The sequence below is a fragment of the Ipomoea triloba genome, chromosome 10 (assembly GCF_003576645.1).
Source record: "Ipomoea triloba cultivar NCNSP0323 chromosome 10, ASM357664v1".
NCBI classification, from domain to species: domain Eukaryota; kingdom Viridiplantae; phylum Streptophyta; class Magnoliopsida; order Solanales; family Convolvulaceae; genus Ipomoea; species Ipomoea triloba.
The window spans coordinates 1,391,245-1,413,898 of record NC_044925.1 but is presented as its reverse complement, the minus strand read 5'-3'; the positions used below and the strand labels follow the sequence as shown (position 1 = coordinate 1,413,898).

At 32.4% G+C, this 22,654-nt stretch overlaps 1 protein-coding gene across 1 annotated transcript; it reads left to right on the top strand.

Moving 5' to 3' along the window:
* Positions 1–14,010: 14,010 nt before the first annotated feature.
* Positions 14,011–16,499, top strand: LOC116033591 (scarecrow-like protein 32). The gene is made up of 2 exons (XM_031276341.1): positions 14,011–14,788; positions 15,817–16,499. The coding sequence occupies exons 1-2, from the start codon at positions 14,073–14,075 to the stop codon at positions 16,397–16,399; spliced, it is 1,299 nt and encodes a 432-aa protein (XP_031132201.1). The 5' UTR covers positions 14,011–14,072; the 3' UTR covers positions 16,400–16,499.
* Positions 16,500–22,654: the final 6,155 nt, after the last annotated feature.

Genomic DNA, 22,654 nt, shown 5'->3' with positions numbered 1-22,654 from the left:
CATTGATTCTCTATATATAATTCATGAATAGTAATATAGTATAATCGAGAGACAAAAAGTATTTATTCCTTGTAAATTTATAATTTATAAAAGAGTATACTTAATGGGTAAAAAATGTTATTTACTTATAATTTAATAGCAAAGAATGTAATTTTTCATATAAATTAAATCATGCAAAATAAATGTGTTATTCACCTTTGTTGTCTCATTACTTTTACTTTTACTTTCAATAATACATCGAAAGCAAAGTTTTTATTTATTGAAAATAAATTTTATTTCATCTTTTTTTTCTTATTGCACTAATATCCACACCATATACATAAAACTGATTAACCAACTCTATATTCCACCCATCAAAGATAGCTTTTATAGGTTTTTTTACGAGTTAAACATTTATAAAATTGAAATTTTAAAATGATTATTATTTAAGAAAAATGTCTGTCTATTTTAACTTTTTGTGATATCAAGAAAAAATTTACTGCCACTACTACTCTACTAGTACATACTAGATAAACTACAGTCATGTGTAATAGCTCATAAATTATACAGGAGAAATAAACCACACTACAAATTACTCTCAAAAAAAAAAAAACCACACTACAAATACCTTATTCAACGAGCTTGATTGAAATGGTATTAATAATAGTCAAACTCATAACATTCGAGAATCATGTTCCTCCCACTTATATTAAAAAATATTAAATTTTTTAATGTAAGTATGTACTGGTTATTGATGAATATTAATAATTTGTTGGCTTGTATGGACAGCTCAACTAGTAACAGAGGTAAAATTTGTTATAAAATACCAAGAATCGAGGTTTATTAGCGACAGTGTGAGAGCACCCTCTTTGTGTCGATTAAGAGAAGAGCGCATGGATGCCTATGAGGGGTTAAAAGTTGTGGGGTTGGGGGAGATTTTGGTAAATTCGTGCTGGTTTGGCGCTCAACATAGAGGCAAAATATTGTTTGAACGGAATAACGATTTTGTGAATATGCGTAATCAAGATTTTGGCACGAGATTAGGGATAAAATTGTCATTTAAAATAAGTTGTTAGTTGTCCCGGGATAAAATTCGTGCTGGTTTGGCGCTCAACATAAAGGCAAAATATTGTTTGAACGGAATAACGATTTTGTGAATATGCGTAATCAAGATTTTGACGCGAGATTAGGGATAAATTTGTCATTTAAAATAATGTGTTATGACTTAATAGCTTAATTTCACATGAATATAATGATTTGATGTCATTTAAGCATTTAATTTTAGTATTTATAATGAAATAATATTTTTCATACTAAAATCACTATCTAATGTTCACATAACCATTAAATACCAAAAAAATCAAATATATATTGTGAATATTATAGTGATAGATTATATTCTCATTTGTGCATATTTAATTTTCCTCTTGTTTTTATATTCACTTTTGGGCTCAAGAGTAGGGGTGCCAAGCCGAGCCGAATTTTAGAAAATTAGGTCTGGGCCTGTTACGAAAATCTAAAGCCTAGTCTGTATATAGGCTTTTTGTTAGTCTAAAGTCTGAGCCTACAATTGGTCTAGCATGACCAGAAGCCTTTTTTAAGGCCTGTTTAATATTTAGGACACTAAAAAGGCTTCAAAGTAAGGTTTTACTTGGAGCCTATTTAAATCCTACATATTAAGGCTTTTTAAAAACTTTAATAAGTATATCTAAATAATTTAAGAAATATACATAATACATAATTACATAAATATATCACCACAATGCAAACATAATAACTGTAAAATATACAATAAAATAAAATAAAAACAAGTCACGACTTCAACATGCTCGTTTATGATATCACCACATGTTCGTTTACTTGTTTAGAAATAAATTCAATTGTATTATTATTTGTTATCCTATATGATATCATAAATAATAAACAATCAATTCACATAGTTAAGTTGACATTTCATTAAATATTATGAAAATAAGAACAGTTAATAAAAAATTAAACAATAAAAATACTTGCAACAGGATTAGCAGCAATGTTTATATATAGTTGATTCATAATTTAAAATGCGATTTTGGAGGTGGAGGGTTAGAGTTTGGTAATTATATATACTTGGCGTTATATTGTAAATATAAAAAAAATATTAAGCATATATATATATATATATATATATATATATATATATATATATATAGGCCCCTATTCACATGAGATAACATTAATGGAACAAGAGCATATACATATATATATATATATATATATATATATATATATATATATATATAGGCCATGTCTGTAGGCCCGAAGGCCAAGCCTGGTATATATAAGTCTGACATGTTTAGTTTAATAGGCATTTAAAATTGGTTCAAGCCTAGCCTTTTTACTAAACGAGCTAGGCCTTAATTAGGCTCGGACAATAGGCCCTACAAGGAGCCTCACCTATTCCCACCCCTACTCAAGAGCTTTAAATTACCATCTTCAATGTTCACTTTGTTTCTTTTCATATCTAAATATGACCTAATGCACGATTTGAATTGTTTTTATTGTGTTTACTAGTACATTGGAGCCATTGGCAATCACGTATAGAAGCGAATGGATGATTGGAGAAACCCTGGGTTGAATGAGGGCAAGATTGTCATTTCCAAAAAGTTGAATATAATGCGTCCAACTTTGAGTTTGACACTCTCAACGGTGGCAGTTTGTCCATTGCTTCGAGGGAGATGAGTTATACATGTCGAACTCTTCATTCGATGCACTAAACTCGTGTCATAGTTGTCATTGAATTCCCATTAATAGTTCGACGCGTCAGACTCCTTCTACTCTGCAAATTTCTGACTTCATGATGTTTCTATTTTGACCCACGCTTTCACCTCGCTATAAAAACCATGATTTCTCTTCAAATCTAAAAGTTGGCTACATTTTTTGGAAGATAAAATTAAAGAGTTGGAGATGGAGAGTTTTCTATTTTTCACATGTGAAAATGAGGGATCCACACACTTTTGGAGATGAGAATCATATCAAGGTTGAAAGGAGATATTAGAAGCTTCAAGTCACACTAAATGTGAAAAGAAAAGCCTGAATGAACATCATTTCGGGATAATCTCTTTGTTTTTTATTTATTTTTCTTGTTTCTTGTACTTTCCTTGACATTTGTGAGAGTTTGAGACAATGTTAGCCATGGTATGCTAAGATTACTTATGGATTTTGGGGTGAAAAAATGCTTATTAGCCTATATGCCTAATTCTTCAAAAATAGTAATTTACACTCACGAAAAATAAAATTTGTAATAAACTAACATATTATACTTACAATTCGTGACATCTTCAATCCTAAGTAATTTCTTGCTTGTCATTTCTATTTCTCAGATTCCTCCTCAACCAAGACCAAAAAGTATTTAGCAAAGGTTTTGCGGTAAGAGTAACGTATATATATGAAAATTCATGGAGGGAATTTTGAAATTTTTTACAAAATAACCAATATGTCCTTTTATAATTTGGAAATTCAAAATAAATTGCTAATGTTAACAAAATTTATAAGTAATGGATTAAAAATGTACTTTCAACATCATTAAATGGTAAAATTTCCATAGGATAATAATTCATGGATTGAGTCTACAATTTATGTATAACTAATGGACTAAAATCGTCATTTTTCCTTTCTTTAATTTGAAAAATAAATTGGAAAAAAAAACTAGGTAGAGAAAGGAAATTGGAGAATTTAAGTAAATGTAACAAGTTTCTTCATAATTTACTTATTGATTTGTAAACTTGTGTGTATTTTGGTGTAAATTAAATCGGCTAAGTAATGGTAATTTAAATGCTACTGTGTTATTCTCCATACTGAGTTGTATATGAAATATTGCTTTATTTTCCTATCAATTCAATCAAGTCTTTGTGTTCTTTTGACTATTATAGTTGAAAACATTTCACTGTTCTTCTAGCAAAAAGGAAAATTGCCACTTGACCACCTCCATAATTAATGTTACAATCTATACTGATAGATACCCCAGATGTAGTTTTTTCATGTCAAACCATGCATTAACTTCTAATATACATTTTTTCAAAAAAAAAAAAAAAAAGAACTTCTAATATACATAATTTGTTGCTAATTCTCAGTGCTATTTATGAATATTTTTAGCCCCCTAATCTAGCTTCAAGTTTTGTTTAGAATTATCCTAAGTCATATTTTCAGATTTTTTTGAGTACAATTCATATTTTTAGATTAATCATTAACAAATTTACGTAAGATGTAACACATGTTATACGGAGTAATAGATATTGTGATAGTAATGTAAATATCAAAAGATAGCAAAAGTGTAAAACCAAAACACATGAATTTGATTATGTAGTTTTGACTTTTTGGAGAAATCTCTCTTACATCTCCGAGACTCACAACCTAGTGATACCCAATCAACTGGCCGCCAAATTTAAGAGTGCATAAGGTAATACACAAAAAATCCTCTTTTTTTTTATTTTTTATTTTTTTTTTATTGTTGTTGTTAAGGCCCAATCTTGAACCCAACTCTTGTGAATTGAGGACGAAGAAGGCTCCACATTAATCTCACTGCCACAAATCCCTTACATGAGTTGCTCCAAATGCCCAAGCGTGCCACAAATCATTTCATGTTACAACAGACTTTTTAACATATTATTATTCTATTAAAAGTTTACAACAAACTAAAACTAATACAACACTAAACAAATAAAAAATGTGATTATTATATTGTCCTAATTTTATAATGCCAATGCATGTATTTGGAAAACAACATTAACACTGTTTTATCCTTGAATATAATATAATGCTTCATACTTGTATGGTTCTAAGCACTCGGCCATATCCAAAATAAACTTATTATGATGTAATTTTATACCACATTTAATATTTACATCATTGTGAAGTACATTTAAATTCAATGTCGATAGCACTTGCATATGAAGTTTGATTCTTATTTAATTTCTATAATTACAATTATATTAGTAATTTGCTTACAAATTACCTCAAAATTGCTAGGTTAACTTACAATATTATTTGAATCAATATTTCTAAGTTATTACATTCCTAATTTTCAATTTAGAGAAGCTCACAATATTTAATAATTTGGAAGAGACGAGGGGTAATGAGCTTTTCTAAAACGTGACAAAAATGAACAATAAAACTATTATTGCCAACTTTAGATAATTTCTTATTACCACCTAGCATTCTCAAAAACTAAATAAGAGCATATAATGATCTTTGATAGTTTAATTATTGTCTCAAACTCAACACAAATTGGCTGATTGTCATTTCGGTGTTTTTGAAAATCTGAAAAATGATTTCATAAAATCATTTTTTTTAAAGGTTTTTAGTGTTTGGTAAAGACTAAAGAGTGAAAATTAGTGTCTGATCAAAGTTAAATACCTTCATTTTCTTGGGAAGTTATCCCACCTTTTTTTGGAGGTTATTTTTCAATTTACACACCACCACTACCGTCACCATCACCAACACAAACACCACCACCGCTGCTGATGAGCACAAATGATGAGTGTAAAAAATGTGTAATGTCGTTCCGCTGAGGATTGGGGCTATGGCACGTAATTGTGTGAATTACCAGGCACTAGAGTATGTGAATTAATAGAATCAAAGCAACAAAGACTGAATGGTGTAAAAGAAAGCAATTGATTAAGGTGTAAACTGTATGATAAAAGTATGGGCCAGATTAGGGGATTGTAACCTTGATGTTCTAACAAACTCAGGATTAGGAAAGAATAATTAACCAAGGGATATATGGCAATGCACAAAAGAATTCTACTCAGCTACTTTCGTAATCAATAAGAGAATTAGGCTAAGATTGCCCCACTGTCGTGATGCATCAATCATAACCTTAAGCACCTAAGCATTGTAAGCCCCCAATATTACCTCTACTTTCATAGCAGGAAAATTAGGTTGAAATTGGTAAGGCTCGAGGTCTCCATCCAACTGTCGTTGTAATGAATCCCTCTCCTAGACTAGCAATTAATTCTGGCCACAAATCAATAACTAGTGCAAAGAAATCCCCAAATCAACATAAACCCTAGGTAAAAGATTCAATCCCTTTATGCAATTAATTACCAATTGAACATCAAGATTAACAATGGATCCCTAATCGAAACCCATAAACGAACTACTCCCGCATGATGGGAGTAAACAAAACAAAGCAATAATTAATAACCCTAAACATTGCAAGAAAGTAATAAAGGAATAAGAGAACTTAACTGATAAAGAACAAATCCAATCTTCAATCTTGAAATTAAATAATCTAATGTGAAACTAATCTAAACTATGCTAGGGAAATATAAACTAAAAGCTAGGGTTCAGAACTTTGTAAGGGAACCTCCTTCAATTGTAGAGAATAGGTCAAATATATAGGAGGTAGATGGGCCTTGGCCCATTAGGCATCTTCCAATTCTTTTCCAACTTGTATTCTTCCTTGTAATTCCCTTTTCTTCCAGAACTTGTCCAAAATGTTCCAATATTCTTCCTTTGTTGTTCCTTGTAGATAATTCAGCACTTGGACAATATAACACATAAACAATTCTCAATTTCACTAAGATACAGAAAATAACCTTCACAACAACTAGAATAAGGGATGAATAATTGTACAAAATAACAGATATCAGCTGCCACCACCACTTATGATGATGATTGTTATTGTTATTGTTATTGTTATTGTTATTATTATTATTATTATTATTATTATTATTATTATTATTGTTACATAACAAATAACACCACCACCACCACACTACCACCACTACCACTACCACCACCACCACCACTATACCACCACCACTACAACTATCACCACTACCACTACTACAATTTATATTATTATTACTATTATTAATTTATTATTATTATAAATATTATTATATTCTAAACAAAATAATTAAAATATTTAATTATATAATTTTGCTCATTTTTCAAAAAATGAACCAAACACATTAAAACAGTTGTTAAGAATGCAACCAAACACTCGAAATGATAATGCTTTCTGAAAAATGCCGTCATTTTTCAGAAAACATTTTTTAGAAGTCATTTTTCTAGTTTCCAAACACACTCTTACCATTTCAACCCCACCAAACAACGGAATCAATATTCCCAGTAATTTCTTTTTTCACAAACTAAACAATAGAATCAATCTTCTTTATAATTTCTTTTCCATGGAAATTTAATATGCATTATAGTGTAGTATAACATTTATTTAATAAGTTGGATTTCACTTGAACCCATACTTTGATGGGCTATACAAAGGCCCAATTATGTGGCCCACTTTGAAGAACTCAAACGTAGGCCCAATCACAACCTTCTTATGGGCTGACTTCTTTATTTTTTATTTTTTTTTTTTTTTTGGAAACAGCTTCTTTAGTTGTTTTATTGAATGGGGTGGTGATACATTTCTTCATTCATCAAGTGATGTAGTAGCAAATAGGCAAATTGAAATTATACTTAAGATGATGGTACATATTGTAACGTGAGCTATTGATAAATATTTGTTTTTGATATATTATAAATTCATTTTTAGGTAGTATATTACAATGTAGACCATGGTGATTGAAAGACAATGTAATAGACTATTATTAATTCATCAGTTTCTTATTAAAGCTCTATTTTATTTTATTTTTTAAAATTAAAATACAATTGTCATAAAGTATAACTTATTCTCATGAGTAACAATCAATCTATTTATCACTAATTAGTATTACACTTTTTTTTTTCTCATAAGTAATTGTTCAACTCATCAATATTAATTTTGATTTAAAAGTATTGCATTTTCCTTAAAAAGAATATACTTTTCATTATAAGTAACAAACAATTTATTCATAAATAGTATTACATTTTCCAACATAAGTATCACATTTACATCTTAACCTAACGTATCTTAAGGATAGGGATCCATTAGACAGTCTTACAGGAGACTCACCCGAATCATTATGCCAAAATTTTATTTTTCTTATACTTGCAAAACAACTCGCGCTACATCACTACAAGAAAATATTGAAAATTTTACTGATTAAATATCTATGGCTCAAATACTTACGGATTTTATTAATTTATTCACTCGGTCATCACTTTTGAGACTAACTACTCTTACACTAGAGACTTGTAGATGAAATAAATCGCGAGATCTATCTCAATTGACCTATATACCCCTAAATGTCCGTACACTAAGTGCCCACAACAAGATTAAATTCGAAACCTACACATTACGTACAATTGCTAACCAGACAAAATTTATAAATTTATTTTAAATTAGCTGATTAGATTACATTGCGATATTAATAAGAATATAATTGAGAAGCACCAAATTTTCGATGAATGAAATTAAATATTTTAGATTCCTCCAATCTCCAAGGAATAGAAAGATCCAATAAACAGAACAATAATGGAAGTGTCAACAAGACTAGACATGACATTAGAAAAAAATAAAAAAGACAACATATATTAAGGGAAAAAAAGCATTCATATATATCAGCTGTCCCTATTGATGAAGGATACGTAGATCCATGAACAATCCCTGTGTTTTATTCTACATAAAGAAGACAAATCTCCATTTTTCTCTATGATTTCTTAATTAAATGGAGTAATTATTTTTCATCTTATTAATAAAACAGTGTTAATCACTGTCATTAATTAATGTGGTAAACAGTGAAACCAAAAAAATAAAATTTTAACAAAACGATGTCATTTTGGACTAAAGTTTATCTTGCAAGATAGACTTTGGTCCACGATATAATTTTCTCTACACCCCCAACAAGCACATGTCTATACATAATATAAATATAATCACACATTATGATAATTATAATTATAGTCAAGTTGTTTTAAATTTGTAACTTTAACAAAAAAACTTTATATTGTATATATATTGAATAATGTGTGTGTGTGTGTATATATATCTAGTATTGTCCACCAAAATATAAAAGGATAATACAAGAAAAGTAAATTTTATATTTTGTAATTTCCTATCAAGAAGAAGAAGAAGAAATGCATATATCTATTTCATGCAAAGAAAAACTTCATACTAATTTCTCAAAATTGACATGTCAATGTTAAATAAGCTAGGCCTTTTTTGGCTCTGATATTGATAAAATATTAAAATTGTAGACAACATTTCAAATTTTATATTAATATATGTTGCTCAATTTAGCAGGTTTGACAATGTTGAACATGTTGGGTACCCAAAAAATTGCAGAACTATGAGTAGGATATAATTGACTAATTAACCCTCACAAATACGAGGGAAGGTTATTTCTAGTAGGATTTATTATTATTATTATTATTATTATTATTATTATTATTATTATTATTATTATTTGTGTGTAAATTGTGAGTTATTATATAAAAGTGAAATGTATATAATATATAATTTCAAGTAATGGTCACAATGTAAATTTTTGTTGTCACTTAACAAAGTAAGGTTCCTCGAATCCTCATCAATAGATGTTAGCAATAGTCACATCTCACATCAAGGTCATCTCAATTCTCAAATCATCTTAATAATGAGTGTCATCCAAAAAAAAAATTCATATATATGTTCTTTTATTTTTTTTTTATTACCATACGTGATATTTTCTAATTGATTCGAGAAAAATAGGTCATTATCATTTGATGTAATCATTTTTTGTTCTCTAATAAATTTAAAACACGTGATAGAAATTTTCATGGAAAGTTCGCTAAAACATGTCTTACAACGTATTCCTAACAAGGGTAAGATTAGATCAAAGATGGTATACCTATAATTATCATGAAAGACATGAATATATAAACTGAAATTTAGTGATTTTTCTTTAAAAATTGAAAATTGAAAGATCAATAAACTAACTTAGGTGGTGCGAAAGCCTTAGATTAGTAATCTTAAGTGCTTTTAAATTGCACTAAGATATTTTTGGCTTTTTTGATACTAGGGAATACAAATTTAATTTAATTCTAGGAATTTCAATCGGAAAAGATGGGTTAAGTTAGGGGTATTGCTTTTTTGATCCGTTAACAACTTGAGGTTGGGGGAGAACAATTTACCTAAAGTCTTGAGTCAAGGCCAAGTAACTTGTGCTCAAATGGCATGTACTGACTCTCCCATATGAGAGGTCATGAGATCGAGCCTCAGTGGAGGCGAATTGACTCTTTGTGTTTCAATAGGTTGAGAAAGTATGGATGAAAGGGTCAATTATATTCAAAAAAGCATATTTAAGCCCCAACCCAAAAACACAAGCAACAATTGCTACGTATCAACTATTACAAGAGAAATCAAGACCTAATTCAAACTCAAGAACCCTATGTGGGTTTGTTCATCCCCTTTATGCAATAACTACATTTCTAGCATCAATAGGAGCAATAACACCCTAGTCTAACCCAAATAGGTAATAACTACATTTCTAGCATCAATAGGAGCAATAACACCCTAGTCTAACCCAAATAGGTAACTACTCACTCATAAATGTAAAGAAGAGAGAATGAAAGGACTACTCACTCATAAATGTAAAGAAGAGAGAATGAAAGGAAATGAAAACTTCTCTATTAAATGTAGATGAAGAGGTTGGTGGAACCCACTCCAAATCCGCAAAATAAAGCTTCCAATGTGTATCTAAGTGTAAATCTATGCTATTCTAAGCTAACAATGGCTATAAGAATGAGAGAGAATGAGTCTAAGCTAACTAGGGTTCGGGACATACCAAAAATACAGCAAAAACGGGACATACCAAAAATACAGCAAAAACGCATAAAAACAGATAGTACAAAACCGAACGGCCCCCTACACGGTCCGTGTAGGGGGCCGTGTTAGTGACGCGGAGCATATCTTCAGGTCGGGCACACACGGGCACCTGCACGGCTCGTGTGGGTGCCCGTTTCGTTTCTTCTAGCTTCCATTTCGCTCTGTTTTGCGCTCCGCTGCTCCTCTCCCTCCTTGAGTGGGATCCTATGCTACCAAAATTGATCGAATGCAACCCAATATGCTTCATTTGCTACTCGTTGGGGAGAATTTCACCTATAAACACAAAAATACACAAACAAGTATATATTAACACTTAGCTAACAAAAATAGATAAAACGGGGGGTAAAAAGGTGTTTAGAAATAGAGCTATCAACCATCATTGCATCATAACCATAGGTATTCAAATCTAAAAGAAGAATTCATTTCAAAATTAAAGATTAGTGAAATAGTTGGAAGAATCATTCAAAAAAAGAGAAATGGTGAAATAGGCCCTCAAACTTTAATTACCTAAGAAGTTAATTAGGTCCTTAAACTTTTTAAAGTAGCAATTAAATTCATCAATATTATATTTTGATGCAATGAAGTTCAAAAACCAGTTAATGACTTGCTATCACATATCACTAGAGTTCCGATCAACATTCCGACAAACTCTTGATGATATTTCCGGCAATAAAATGACCGGCGTCTACGGTCGCCGGTGAATCAACGGAGGTGAAGGCAGTTGCCACTGCTTGAGAAGCGGACCAACAATCATAAATGATAATCCATTATATTATATAACTAAAAACATTATTCTATATTGCCCAATAACCAAGTAAATGGAGAGACATTCGGTGTGACCTAAAATTAAGGTTGTCTCAACTGATGCCAGAAGGTTCATATTGTCCTTTGTTGCGGCTATATGTGACACTACAAACCAATGTATGTATAGGTGTCTTTGGATGGACAGTAATGAAAGGTAGCAATCAGTCACTAAACTCAAACACAACAACATAATTTCTTTACTAATTAATAAAATAAAATAAATGCCTGTCCTAATTAACCATATATTTTCGATTTTTCGTGATAGCTTCATTTGGCTGAGGGACGGATCTTTTAACATTTTCTTAATAATTAGTCCATAAATATGTCAATTACTATTTTGTTTCTTAGCAATAATAATAATAATAATAAATAATAATAATTATTATTATTATTATTGTTGTTGTTGTTGTTAATTTTGCAACTTGAGTAATTGATGCTTGTCCAACACAAACTGTCAAAAATAAAAAATATTGCTAAGAGAAATTGAGGAAATCTGCATACTAGCATTGCTGTGGTTAAGAATGAAAGGTTAATAACCCCATGCAACTATGCAAGTCATTTTCAGGTATTTATATATAGTTCAGGAACTATCATTGGTACTTGACCTAAATTAGAAAAGTAAATCCCACTGATGACGCTTAATTATAAATTGATTCAAGTATTCTCTTAAATATGAAAATAAATCACTCCATTTGTCCTTTCTAAAAATACGCAAACATGCATTACAAATCTGGACAAAAATGGGCCTGAGCCGACCACCTAGGATGAGGCCGATCGTTAGACCACTAGTACCCAATCCGTCAATAATAACAATAACGTAACACCACAACAACAATTATAATAAGGAATTGCTAATTTTACATCTCAATATCAGTAAAATTTTGCTTGATATAGCACAAACTTGTATGGTCGGCATGCAGGAAATGGCTAAAGAGTATTGATGGTGAAAATTTATAGACAATTATATTAAATCATATCAATCATCTATCATAGAAAAGATATAGGACTTAATGTGAAAAGTGAAAAGCGAAAACTATATAACAATGAAAATCATAGGCTTTTAGAGATCAAGTAAAGCCAAGTTTTTACTATACATATAAATGACCTTTGAAGTCATTGTCAAATAGCCATGGCCATGGAAAATGATAGATAGAGAGAGTTTTGTATGAAGCCAGTGCATGTTTATTGTCCGGGTGTGAATTTTAACTTCATTCTTGAGCTGCATTATGTTATCATGACTAATGACATTATATTGTTCCTTTTAGTTGCATCCTATTTTATTATTCAGACTTTAATTTCATCATTCGTGCGCCTCATTATTCTCAATTTTTATTTTTATCTTTTTATGTTTGAATGTCAAAAAAACACTTGCACTAAAAGTTGAATTTGTAATATTTTAATTAAAATGTTACTAATAAGTGGATTGATGGGCTGGCTTGTTCAACCCGTTAGGACGTTCAATTGCGAGTTGATTTGATGTTTTTTCAACATGTGTAAAAATGAACTGATCCATTTATAAACAAATTCAAGATTAGCCAGCCCGTGTGAGCTGGGCTGACCCATTTTGACAACTGTTATAACACTTACCCCTTTAATTTACCATTTTGAATTATCATACAAACTAAAAAAAATGTCATTTGGTGTATTTTGTTAAATAAATGAAAGAACACAGTACTCGGGACAAATTATTTAACACACGTGATTTAATTATCATTAAAATTTTCCATTTCTACAACAAAAGGAAATCTGCAGAAAGACAATCTTGAGCTTTCAAATAGGAATGGAGCACGTGTCAGATCTCATTACCTGCCCCCTCTGTACCATTGTTTTTTTTTCTTTTTTGGAAACGTACCATTGTTATATATGCACCATTTATACCATGATTAAAAATTATATGTTTGAAATTAACTATGTATTAGAAGATACATAATTTGTTAACTATAAACATAATATGTTAATTATGTTAATCACATATTATGTGCTTACAGGCTATTTGATTGAATGTAATTTGGTTGCAATTGAATTGAAATTCATTGAAGTTCAAAATTAAATTGTTTGGTTGGAGAGAATTGCAATTCTCTTCATTTGTTGAATTGCAATTCATGACTCCTCCCATATGAATTGTAATTCAACATTCAATTGGGGAGTGTAAAGACATTTTTGCTCCTATCATTATTCTTATCCACTCATCTGTTTTCTTATGTAAGGGTATTTCAGTTCTTCTATCACTCATTCCATTTCAATTCCCTGTAATCATGCATATCAAATACTGTAATTTGAATTCCCACTTTATTCTCACATTATTCTTTTCACACATAATTGCAATTCATTTCCTCCTAATTCCTTCTTTCCAATTAAAGACCAATTACTGTTAACATATTATCTATATTTTCAATTTTATTTATAGACACATAATAATATATGAATAGAAATGTTATTATAAATCAGATGCTACGAGCCTAGAATGTAATATATGAACCCTAGTCCACAACTCTTTTAATACACGTGTACATCTTCTTCTCGTCGATCATCGGAGAGATCGAAACAACAACAACAACAACGTAGTATGGGGCAAGTGGTACGAGGAAACCCAACTTTCCAAAACCTCGCAACCTTCCTGAACAATAATCCTCAGACCTCTCTCTCCTCCGCCGGCGCGATCGGCGGGTGCCTGCTCGGAAGCCTCGACGGCGCGTGCACGGAGCGGCTCCTGCTCCACTGCGCCAGCGCGCTGGAGAGCAATGACGTCACGCTGGCCCAGCAGGTGATGTGGGTCCTCAACAACGTGGCTTCGTCCACCGGCGACGCCAACCAGCGGCTGACGTCATGGTTCTTGAGAGCCCTCGTGTCACGTGCCGCTAGGGTTTACCCCAAGAGCTACCCCACGTGCGGCGGCGGAAATGGCGCGTGCGGGAGGGTGATGTCGGTCACGGAGCTCGCCGGCTACGTGGATCTTATTCCGTGGTATCGGTTCGGGTTTTGCGCGGCGAATAGTGCGATTATTGAGGCGGTTCAAGGGTGCGCGAAAGTTCATATTTTGGACTTTAGTGTCACTCATTGCATGCAATGGCCGACTCTCATTGATGCGTTGGCGGATAGGCCGGAGGGGCCGCCGGCTCTCCGGCTATCGGTCCCTTCATGGCGGCCGCCGGTGGCTCCGTGGCTTAGCCTCTCCACTGAGGAAGTCGGGCTGCGTTTGGCCAACTTCGCTAAATCCAGATCCATCCCTTTCCAGTTTAGTGTCATTGCAGATATCAACAATGGCGGCCTTGGCTTATTTGAGTAATAATTTATCTACTCTCATTTTTTACTTCATCTTAAAGCGTCGATCTAAAACAATAGCGTAGTGCTGTTTTTACTCATTCATTTTTTTACCCACTAAAATTTGAACATGTTGGACAAAGGGGCTTGAAGGACCGGCCGAGTCTAGCACCATACCTTTTAAAGCGAGCTACTACGCATATATAGAAATAAAGTTGCGTGCGTAGTGATAAGCCCTTCATCCTGACAGCAACACATTATTGTATATACCATGAATATAAAGTATATTTTTATTATGCTAAAAGTACATTATTTTTGTACTGAATGTACATTATTTGATAGTATATATAAAATAATGTACTTTCAATACTTAAATAATGTACTATAAAATAATGTACTTTATGTACAAAAAATACATTAAAAATGTACTTTTTATTTATGGTCAACATAGTTGTATAATGATTGCCTAACCGCATGAAAGGTCAAGAGGTCAAGTCCAACATTAGTTAGGAAGATTGTTGGATGGAGGCCTGATGCCTAATAGAGTAAAATGTAAGTCCAACACCATAGTAAGAGTTTGATCCTAGTCGCATGAATGGTCAAGTCCAACAACAAGTGGTTAGAAGTATTGTTGGGCAAAGGCTTGAGGCCGGCCTAATAGATCAGAGTAAAAGGCCAGGTCCGACACCTTGTCTTTTGAAAATGTGACCCGACTGGTAACACTCAATCATTATTTCATGGACCATGGTCTACACATTTGTGTTAACCATAAATTAAAAAAAAAGTACATTTTAATATACTAAAAGTACATTATTTGTATGCATAAATTATATTATTTGGAAGTACATGATTTTTTATATATTATTATCAAATAATTTACCTTCAGTACAAAAATAATGTATTTTTAGTATATTAAAAATGTATATTACATTCATGTTCCACATAACTATATGGACAATGGTCCACACAATAATCTATTTTTAATATTTTAAAAATGTATTCCATTGAATTATATTATTTTCCCTTAATAATATTTCTCTTTCTTTCAGGGACGCCGACGAGGCTCTGGTGGTGAACTGCCAAAACTGGCTGCGATATCTGCCGTGCCGCCAAACGTTTCTCGACACCATCAAGTGCCTAAACCCGACACTCATAACCGTCATCGACGAGGACGCCGATTTGGACGCGCCAAGCCTGTCGTCGAGAATCGTCAACTGCTTCAACTACCTGTGGATAATCTTCGATTCTTTGGAGACATTCCTGTCCAAGGACAGCCAGCAAAGGGCGGAATACGAGGCGGACGTGGGGCAGAAAATCGAGAACATTATTGGGTTCGAAGGGGGCCAGAGGATAGAGCGGTTGGAATCCAGTACGACGTTGTCGACCAGGATGAGGAACAGTGGGTTTTTGAATGTTCCCTTCTCCGAGGAGACAATTAAGGAAGTGAAGTTTGTGTTGGATGAACATGCGAGCGGTTGGGGGATGAAGAAGAAAGATGATGGCACGTTGGTGTTGACTTGGAAAGGCCACAGCTCAGTGTATGCCACCACTTGGGTTCCACCTCCTAATCATTCATCAATTCATGATATTTCATGCATATTAGAATCTGATCAATATTCGATCATGATTTAGTCATAATAAAACCTCATCCCGGTGAGGTAACCCTAGCTGAGTTGATCATTTGTAAGGCTCTTAAATTGATTTGGTAATCACAAGATTTCAAATTTGATCATCTCCCAGTCCAGTGATAGGGGTATATTGGCATATATTCTTGATTTGAACTGGTCAGTTATGGATAATATAGATTGTTTTTCCTCCTTAGGGTTTATCTCGTGCAGACCAGCTAGTAGTAGTTACAATTTCCTTGATCACCCAAAACCTAAATCCGGTATTTGTTTGATTGTTTATATATTTATTTTTACACATTTATGTTGGAAGTTCAAACAATGTACTTACGTATTATTTCATCATTTGAAACATCAAATAATATATAGAGAAATTTGTTGCGCTTGTGAAATTAAAATGAAGATGGAAGAGAAAAGACAGCATCTTAATAAGATGCTTATTAATTTGTGCATGCATGTGATATTGTGATGTGCATGGATGGCTTAGAATAGGTTGGGGTAATGAGTTTTCGTTCTCTTCGTGGATGGACCATTACGATAGCAACACACTGACCGACACCTACATTCCTTAGCTTATTGGATTGATATATATGATGATCTAATAATAATAGAAAACTTCCCGTGTTCCTTGGACTAATGGCACATGGGTGGAAGGCAAATTTTATTATGGACCGTGGTTTACATAGGCGTGGACTGGGTCAAAAAATGATTTCTTTTAAAGTTTTTGCCTTGTGTAGTTTCATTACAACATACTACAGTATTATTCTAATTCAACTACAATTTCATTTGGCAATATATATATATATATATATAATCAATATGTGAAATGCGCTATTTAGTTGCATTTTATACACAATGTAGTTTCATTGCAACAACACTAAAACTATTCAACTACAATTTCATTTGACAATCTACACTCAATATGTGAAACTTGATATTCAGTTTCATTTTATACACATTGTAGTTTCATTACCGCACAATTAAAGTATCATTCTAATTCAACTACAGTTTCATTTGATGACAATATACACTCAATATGTGAGATATGTTATGCAATTTCATTTTACACACTGCACACGGTAATTGATAAGTGTGTTTTTGTCCATATTATTACCCTTCTTAATCCATTTACTTGGACCCCCCTTTGGACGGCCATCCCTCAGGCAATCCATGTACGCGTTTTATATCTATTAGTATAGAATGTTAGGATTGCCCTTTGGGCGCCCATCCCTTTAGGCGTCCCCGTGCCCCCTATTTCATATTTAAACGTTTTTAGGATCTTTTTGAGGAGGAAAGACCTAGATGCGAACAACTTATTGATCTTCCTTCTTTACCTAGTCTCATTTAGCTTAGATTAGTTTAGTGTTACATTTCTAACTCATTTCTCAACCACGGATTGGAGTGGGATTAAACCACAAATTTCGCATCTTCAATAGAGAAGTTTTTCTTACGTACTCTTCTCTTACTCTTGTGCAATGTTCATGATATTTACTTGTGCTATTTCATTATTTGTATTTATGAAGTGTGAGTATGTAGTTCATTTATGGGCTCGGATCAGAGCCGGATTTTAAGGCGTGCAAGATGTGCGACCGCACAGGGCCCCAAAATTTTGGGGGCCCCTAGTCCGATCCAGTCTTTGCCTAATAGTTACTATATGTATTTGTGGATGGTTATATTGGCCCAAAATTAGATTTTTTGCATTTTTCCCTTTGCACTTTTTCTTCAATTCGCAATTTATTTATAGTTTGATAGAGTCTCACTTAGTTACTAGCACAGGGCCCTGCAAATCAAAAAATCGGCCCTGGCTCGGATAAGGGTAATATTGCCTACCTAGATGCTAAATGTGTGATTATTGCATAAATGGGAAGAACTCTAACCTAGGGTTCATATGTTTGAGAATGTTTTATATTTGGATCATGTTAATATTTGGTACGTAACATTTATTAGCTTCATTTTGGAGAGTTCTATACCTCAACGAGAGTTGGGTGAAAGAATTGAACTCAAGCCACCCCTTGCTCAAGCCTGATTTTTTCCTATGAGAATAAGGGAAAATTGAGGATTTTGATGCTTTTTGTGCTTCTATACATAGAACTAGGAATTGATACGTGACGAGATTGTGGCAATTCCTTGTTCTAATTTTTTTTTTTGAATACTACTGACTCTGTTACAATGTAGTATATGTTCATAACTACTTTCTCAACCTACTGAAGCACAAAGAGTCAATATCGCCTCCACTGAGGTTTAAATCCACCACCTTCCCTATGGGAGTGCAACTGGGTGCCACTAGACCACAACGCTTTGGCTAGGAAAGTGACTTTAGGCTAGGATTCTTATGTGCATTTACCATATGTTTTCTTGCTTGTTTGTTCTCCTCTAATCCCTGGCCTTAAGTTGTCAAAGCATTTAGAAGGAATTATTGTGTTCTTAACCAAGTAAATGTCATGGTTAAACTTGGCCAAACCCACCTGGTCAATATGTCTATTCAATATTCTTAACCTGAAGTTCAACTTCATTATACTCTGGCCATATATTCTCATTGTAAGATTATTGAATAGACTAGAGCAACTTTGTTACCTCAAGGTGGTGGATCTTCTATTGAACGCACACATGTCTCTGTACAATACTGAACTTGGCCGCTAAGTACACTTATAGTCCATAAGGAACAAAAGACGCATACGAGCAAAAACTAGTCCACCATATCCACGAGACAACCATGTCGTCTTAAGTCAAAGGACTATTGCATATTTGTAACATACAACTTACCGATAACATGTAGGTAAACACCATGTGATACGTAGTAGTCCGTCATTGTTCAATGACCTGTTCTCTAACAATCAACATGTCCCCTCTCCGTATCTCATACGGAATGGCATGAGACTCACCATAAGAAAGATAATGTACCGTCTTATTAGAATTCTAATGCCCAGTTAGAATTCCTATGACTAGGAACATTTTTTACAATGCTTCATTTATTAATTCTTTGTTACTCATATTATTAACTCTTAAGAATGAAAAATTAATATAATTGTACGGAATAATATCAAATATTAATTAAGTCAAAATAAAATAAAATAAATAAAAACATTCATTTATTATATTTATTTAATCAAAAATCAATACCTAAAACAATAAATGTTAATTCCTAAGGCATACATGTCTAACACTATTATATTTTGATACATATTTATTTTTAATGTATTACACTTTTATTTTGATGCATGTGTTGCAACTCTAATGAACCACTAGCTAATAGTCTAATACACTAAAAATGAAAGTGATATATATATATATATGATCAAAGATTCATCTTGCTAGGTGAGCCTTGTCCACCGCATAAACATGTTATTAATCTCACCGTTGATTTTTGTTTGATTGTAAGTTTTTTGTTAACAAATCAAATAATAGAGGAAATTGTTGTGTTTGTGAAATTAAGATGAAGATCGAAGACAAAAGACAGCATCTTAATAAGATGCTTTCTGCATGCATGTGATGTGCATGGATGGCTTAGAATACGTTGGGGTAATGAGTTTTCGTTCTCTTCGTGCATGGACCATTACGATAACAACAACATACTGGCCGACAACTACTTCCTTAATTGGATCTATATATATAATGATCTCATGCATCATCATGGAAAACTAGCTTACTTGGAATTGAGATAGAGATATTGCTTATAATTTTGAACATTAATGTATTTGAGTATTTCCATATGTTTATTAACCCCTATTGATGAACTTGATGACTGGCTGAGATCAATTGTGTGATATGATAACTCTTCATATTCAGTATCAATTCAACCCAAAGTGAATGGTAAAACGATTGAGTTATACCGGGTAGAACTCGAGACAATTCAAATTCAAAACTTTAAGGTTTTGTACCTGATACGAAAGAGGCACCATAAATTTTTAATTGAAGTTCACTGGGTTGTTTGGTTGGATATAGTTGCAATTTAATTACAACACAATTCTTTGGCACCCGAATTATAGTATTTGATTGGAGGGAATTGCAATTCCCTCATTTAATTGGTTGAATTGCAATTCATACCCTCTCCCATATGAATTGCAATTCAATGGGTAAAGGAAAGGGGAAAGGGAAGAAAAAGACTTTTTTACCCTTGATTATTATTAGTACTATATTATTATACAAGGACATTTTAGGATTTATACCACTTCTTCCTTTCTCATCCCCAATAATTCTATTCTTTCTTACCAAGCAATATAATTTGAATTCATACTTTATTCTCACTGAATTAAAATTCTCTCCCCTAATTTCTTTCTTCCAACCAAATGTCCGGAATATAAAGCTATGTACTTCATTGTTTTGAAGGGAAATAAGAAAGCCAAAAATACAAAAACAAAAACAAAAAAAATTCTTTTAGTTTTGTGGCCAAAAGAAGATTAAAAAAAAAAAAGACAGTATCGAATCATCTAAATAAGTTGCTGCATGTGATCTGATGTGCATGGATGGCGTTCTGAGTTTGAGTTTTCGTTCTGTGTGTGCATGGACCATTAAATTATATATATATGAGAAGAGTAGTGAGTACATATATACTGACAGAAAACCACTTCTCTTATTTGATGAAATGTATGATACTATGATCTCATCAAAAACTTTCTAGGAACTAAGATCCATCTAAACGCATAACTGACGTATGCGTGGTCCATGCATGTACAATGAGTCAATGTCACCATTGCCCTCCTTTTTTTTTCTTTTTTCTTTTTTTTTTTTTTTCGTACGGGGTTAATATTTTGTTGAATTGAACTTATTATTATTTAATAATCAAAGTCTTTCGACTTGGTCATATTATATCATTGAATTAATGAACTCGATCATGCCCTAAGATCCATGAACTTGGTAAATCTCGAGTTACGTTGCTCAAATAATTTCAAATTGTCTTATTGCATATAACATAAGAGACCTTTATTATCGCTAATTGATCAAAGTCCTTAATAACCCATTGACCCCTCAGGTTCCCAATGAAGTTAATTGGTCAAATTGATTTTTTTTTTTAAGTGCTAATATTTTAAAGGAAATTTTGTGGTGTATGTTGGAGAGAAATTATCGAGTTATCGGTAGGATGTCGGCATTAAATTGTCCTAGCATGAATATAAAAAGTATAAATGAAAGAAGTTAAAGTAAAAGGATAAATTATCGGAAGACCAAGATTTTTAAAGTAAAAAACAATGAAAATCACTAGTCTTTGTTCATTACTTTTGTTTTAAATTTCTCAAACTTTGCCTAGCACCTTGTTCTCAGATAACATCTCGGTAACTTTTTTGGAGGAAAGTCACATGATCGAATTCCAAACTCCGATGGTAGAATATTAACTTTTTAGGCTGCAATGGATAGAGAAAAGTATAAAACATATATTACCTTGTAATAAAGTCAATAGTACTTAAAAAAAATTTTAAACTTTACCAAGCACCTTGTGCTCAGATGACACTTCTGTGACTTTTCTTAGAGAGAATGTCACAGGACACAGGATCGAACTCTAAACTCCGAACTCCGAACTCCGAACTCCGATGGTGGAGTATTGACTTTTTACACTGCAATAGATAAAAAAACATAAAACATATACTACGAGGTATTTTGTAATAGAATCAGTAATACTTAAAAAGAAATTTTCTCAAACTTTCAAGTATAATACATCAGGACATTATCCGAAGCCCAAACCCGGTTGGTCCAATGAAATGTACAGTTTACTGTTCTTCTTGGTCCAAAATAAAATGGGTCGAGATCTTCACTACTGAATTGGGCTTCTTGTACAGTTGTTGCTTAACGCCTTAGGAAGCTTTTCTTTTTTTAAATTTATTTTTATTTAATAATATCATGAATTTTGACATGTGCACTCGGCCCAAAGCATAACCGGTCAATTGTTATATTAATATTATAGCCAAAGTACATCCATGAACCTTGATCTAAAACTAATTGTTATACAATGAACCATTATCCATATAGAGTTGTGTGGACCATGATCGTCCAATGAAATTATAGTAGAACTAAAAAGATACTTTAGTGTTGTTGTACGGAAACTAGTGTATGTAAAAAATAAACAACTAAAAAATAGAGGTCATTCAGTAATGGATATTGTCAAATGAAACTGTAGTATAATTAAAATGATCCTTCAGTGTTACTATAATGAAACTAGTATGTGTGAAAAATGAAACTAAACTCCAAAGTCATACATTAACATATATTGTCAAATGAAATTGAAGTGTAATTAAAATAATATTTCAGCATTAATATAATTAAACTAGTGTGT